This window comes from Lissotriton helveticus, chromosome 6 (assembly GCF_964261635.1).
Source record: "Lissotriton helveticus chromosome 6, aLisHel1.1, whole genome shotgun sequence".
NCBI lineage: Eukaryota > Metazoa > Chordata > Amphibia > Caudata > Salamandridae > Lissotriton > Lissotriton helveticus.
The window spans coordinates 2,080,151,546-2,080,156,320 of NC_136067.1; the positions used below are offsets into that span (position 1 = coordinate 2,080,151,546).

Below are 4,775 nucleotides of genomic sequence, written 5' to 3' on the forward strand. Positions count from 1 at the left end.
AGAATTGTTTTTATTTAGTCAATCAAATTACTTAGATGTCTGTTTCTCCTAAACAGCTATAAGTGGGATCTGTGCACAGAAGATAATCTAATGTATGGGTTAAGGATTTTGTGACATTTTCAAAATATTTGTTATGCATATTTTGTTCTGTCAGATTGAAGTTTGAATACATATGTTACACAGCATTTGAGGAAATGTCTTAGACACATCAGATTGGTGTTATGTGCTTCCTTTGTACCTCTTTTTTTCTTTTCTCAAATACCTACCTTTTCTATACAATTTACTCCTGTGCCAATGTGTGTGTATATATACATGCACACATGAGCAGTTTTGTTTCTGGCTGATGTGCTCTATTTGTGTAGTCTATTCTCTGATCTGTGGAGTTTGCTGGACATTGCCTGCCCTTGGAAGTTCATGTGCTATAAATGATGTATGTTGTTCAATGTTAACACCTGTTCTCACAAACCCAGCACACTGATGGGAAAGACCAATCAACTGTTGAAGAGGCAGTTATATCGAAAAAACCTTGAATAAGTTCATCACTTCTTTGCTACACCACTGGAAGAGTATGTTGGTGTGGAAATTAGTAATATGTGAGGTATCCATGATGTTTGTCTTTTTATATTTGTATGTAAAAGACATGCGTGAATGTGGCTTCATACACAAAGGTATGCTGTGCTCTGTGGCTGACAGGACCTCCATCCTCCAAATGAAATCACCAGGAATTGTCATCCTTCTTTTTTCAACAAGAGTGAGGCACACCATTGTGGGATGGATATGAGACTGGTTATTGGGAAATCATAACTTCATAGTCCAAACTTTGCATTGTGTGCCATGCGTAATTATAACATAGTAAATAGCCCTGAAGTAGTCTGCAATGTTGGGTACATGCACTGCGTCGGCTCACACTATACATGCATGCACATTGTATTTAATGTACACTTGTCTTATTTTTCCTACAGCAACGTTGAAAGTGGACACAACGAAGATGAAAAATGGAAGCTCAATGGCAGGGTTCGTAATAATGGGCCTGTCCAATGATCCAAATGTTGCACGCATTCTTTTTGCATTATTTCTGGTGCTGTACTTATTGACTCTCATTTGGAATGTGACCCTGATCACAGTCTGTGTTTCTGAGCCCCGCCTACATACTCCTATGTACTTCTTCTTGGGGCACCTCTCCATGTTGGACATATGTTTCTCCACAGTGATAGTTCCTTACATATTAGCACAGCTCCTTGCTAGAAGGAGTATCAGCTTCATTGGTTGTGCAGCTCAGATGTACACAGGCCTGCTCCTGGGAATTACAGAATGTGTCCTGCTAGCAGTCATGGCTTATGATCGTTATGTAGCCATTTTATTTCCCTTGCGATACACAGTCATCATGAGCATGTCAGTTTGTAATACACTGGTGTGCTGCTGCTTGTTAAGTGGTGCTGTGATGGCATTCCTGGGCACGTTTTTCACAGTGCGATTGCCAGTGTGTGGCCCCAGAATAATCAATCATTTTTTTTGTGAGGCCACAGCTTTTCTGAAGATGTCCTGCGTGGACACCTTTGTCACAGAGATGGTCATTTTCACTGCTGGAATCTTTGCACTATTGTTACCAAGCCTCTTCACTTCTATCTCCTACATCTGCATCATTACTACCATTGTGAGAATCCGCTCCAATGAAGCAAGATACAAGGCGTTCTCCACATGTGCCTCACATTTGACTGTTGTTATCATATTTTACAGCACCGCCATTTCCATGTACATGAAACCAGGGACCAAAATCTCTGAAAATCGCGATAAATTTATCTCTGTATTTCACACTGTGACCCCCCCATTGTTAAACCCCATTATTTACAGTCTGAGAAATAGGGATGTAAAAATAGCAGTGCAAAAACTTATCCTTTCAGCAAATGTGCATTAAACATGTCACATGTGCTCAGCACATTTCAGAAAAAGCTCACCATGAAATAAAGGATCATTTGAAGTATGTACACTGGCCATGTCATATAGAAGGAAGCATTGTGCTAAATCACTCTAGTCGAACGCAGATCAAGTCAAGGTAACATCATGGAGATACCAGGCAGGTAACAATCAAAAAGGACCATTGTTAGCTACTTTTTAGAAAGTTTGGAACAACCCAACTCACTGGATCACCATAAAAAACTTCATTCACAGTGGATTAGATTTTCCAGAACAGTATACATCTGAGAATTGTGATACCCCTTAGTGAAACTCTTTCATGATCTTATGTCAAATGTTACTCAGGGATTTTGGTGAGCTCTTGAAAAAAAGGAAATATAGATGGTGATCTGAGCATTTACCAATTAAAACCAAAAATACTACTAAATTGGATCCATAAGATCCGGACAAAGTTGTAGCAAACTATGTAAAAGCTGAAGCTCCTAAATACGTTTTTCAAGAAAAAAAGTTTTATACCGGCTTGATGATTATCAATTAGTGCTCACTTTCTCATAGGAACAATATCTGTTTTCTTAACAAAGATCCGCTGCAACAATATTCCTTTTAAGATGGTGAAAAGGCTTTTGACCTTGTCATCCAGGAGTTCTTTGCAGTTTTAAATAAAATGTAGTTCCTGTCACAGCTCACGCTTTCATTCTCCTACTATTATCAGGTTTCGGGTTGTTTGATTTAGCTTAGTTCACAGAAAACTGGGGCATAGGAATGATTAAGGGGAGCTAGCAGATGTGTGTTGTGTCTCCATTTTTAATTGATCTAGTATTAAAATCTCTTGCTATCACCATGTAACTTACACAACAGTTCAACCTTCCATTACTGATCCTCCAAATAAAAGCTAGGTGTAAACAATATGGCCTTATTTCTGGAGACAAAAAATGATAGATATTAGATATGCTCTTGCATAAAAAAGTATTCATGATTCTGTAGATACATAATTACCAATTCTCACATTGAGATCTTGCTGTTTAGCATCACAGTATTTCCTTTGTTCACTGCTATTCTTAGAGTATAATCAAAGCCGGAAGAGAATCCTCAGGATGAGATTGATAAAATATTTTTGGGACTTATATGACCATATCAAGGATTCATTGGAAGTCACATCTGGTGCCAGCTGCCGCAGTAATTCCAGCTCCAATAATAAATATAAAAGTTGCTTCAGTTAAAAAGCTTGAGGTGCAAAGGTGTCGGTGTCTGTGTAAGTCTAGCATTGTTTTTTCATGGAACAAATACACTTCCAGTACAAAATACTGTATGAAAATCGTCCCCACATTACAGTACATTCCAGTGCAGCATAGATGCATAGTGCTACATTCTAACATAAATAAAAACATTTCTTATTTTTAACAACTGCTTCATAGCGTCAATAAAATATGGATACATACATTGGTGCAGTTAAAAAGCTCTCAGTGGTTCTTCTAATTGAGCTGGAAGTCCACTGTGATGGGGGCTTTTGTCTGTCTCAGCCCCTGCCTCTCAGCACCCCCTTGAGTGAGTGTCATGGTAGGTTGAGATGTTTACTTGAAGAAAATTAAGGTATTCAAAGCAGGTGGGTTGCTTGAATACATCAGCTAGGAATAATGGAATATGGAGCCATTGTTTTTGGATTTTTGAACGGGAGCCATGATTAAGATGGACTAGCAGGCGTATTAATGCAGGGCAGCTGGAGGTGAAATCCTTGGACCAGTTCAATATGAACCAAAGCATTTTCCAAGAATGTATTTATTAATAAAAAAAAAAGGCATAGTATCAAAGATGAACAGCCTCCATTGTAATTCTTAAATGAATCCAGTGGCGTTATTCCTATGATCCACTGAGGAGCTTTGAGGAAGCCTGTGGCTTAATTTTAATCAAACTTGGAAATTTTGCAGGGCCCGGCCACAGTAATGATTGACAGCTTGATTCCTCATTCTCAATTCTGTGCGTCCTCCCCGTACGGGTCCCCTAGGGTAGATATGCCAACCCCCACCCAGTCAATGAGAGCCATACTTTGTACACAACCCTGCACGGTCGGCATAATTAATAAGGGCACAGCAGGGATGTACGGTGTGATGCGTCTGGTAAGATGAAGCGACCTCCGGAAACATTTCTGCACCATCAAGAACAATAGGGGGAGAGGTTCATTCGATCTGTTACAAGGGTGGAATTTTGAAAGCATTTTGTCCAGCGGGTACGGGGGTCACACTCCGCCAAGTCCAAAAAATTCAGTTCTTCCACCCACTTTGCCACCCACAGTATTTGAGATGCAAAGAAGCAATGTTCTAGGTTGGGTAGAGCCAGCCCCCCCTTGAACGAAGTAAGTACAGCTTCGCCAGTGCCACCCTGCACCACACCTTGCTCCAGATGAAATACCGACAATCCTCTCCAGAGAGCGGAAGAAGGATGCAGGTAAGTAGAACAGCAAGTTAGCAAAATAACAAAGGGAGACTCGGCAACATGACCGCTTTGATTAGTTCCACCGTTCCTATGACTGAAAGTTTGAGCGTCTTCTAAAACCCGATCTGAAGCTTGAGCGCTGTAACAGCCCCCGTGATGTTGCGTGCCATAGGCTCTTGATTGTTGTGGTAAATGAAAATTCCCAAATATCTGAATGTCACTAGGTGCCATTGCACTACCATCCCATCCAGCTCTCAACTTGGATCCTCCATTCCAGGATTAAAGGGGTATAGGCAAGATTTGCCCCAGTGCACCCCCATCCCCCACAGAGACACAATACACTTCAATATAGTATGGATGACTTATGGGATCGCCAGAATATCCTTAACATACAACACAATGTCATCCTCTTATAGTGAGATTGCGTGTAT

The 4,775-nt window shown here is 40.4% G+C and overlaps 1 protein-coding gene across 1 annotated transcript; it reads left to right on the forward strand.

Moving 5' to 3' along the window:
* Nucleotides 1-640: 640 nt before the first annotated feature.
* On the forward strand, nucleotides 641-1,915 carry LOC144763017 (olfactory receptor 2G3-like). The gene is made up of 2 exons (XM_078648329.1): nucleotides 641-668; nucleotides 963-1,915. The coding sequence occupies exons 1-2, from the start codon at nucleotides 641-643 to the stop codon at nucleotides 1,913-1,915; spliced, it is 981 nt and encodes a 326-aa protein (XP_078504455.1).
* The last annotated feature ends 2,860 nt before the right edge of the window (nucleotides 1,916-4,775 follow it).

What these genes read in the sequence shown, in the direction of transcription:
- LOC144763017 (XM_078648329.1), top strand. Translation starts at nt 641, where the DNA reads ATGCGTGAATGTGGCTTCATACACAAAG. An exon ending in ATGTGGCTTCATACACAAAG is followed by an intron (nt 669 to 962) that starts GTATGCTGTGCT and finishes TTTTTCCTACAG; the next exon opens with CAACGTTGAAAGTGGACACA.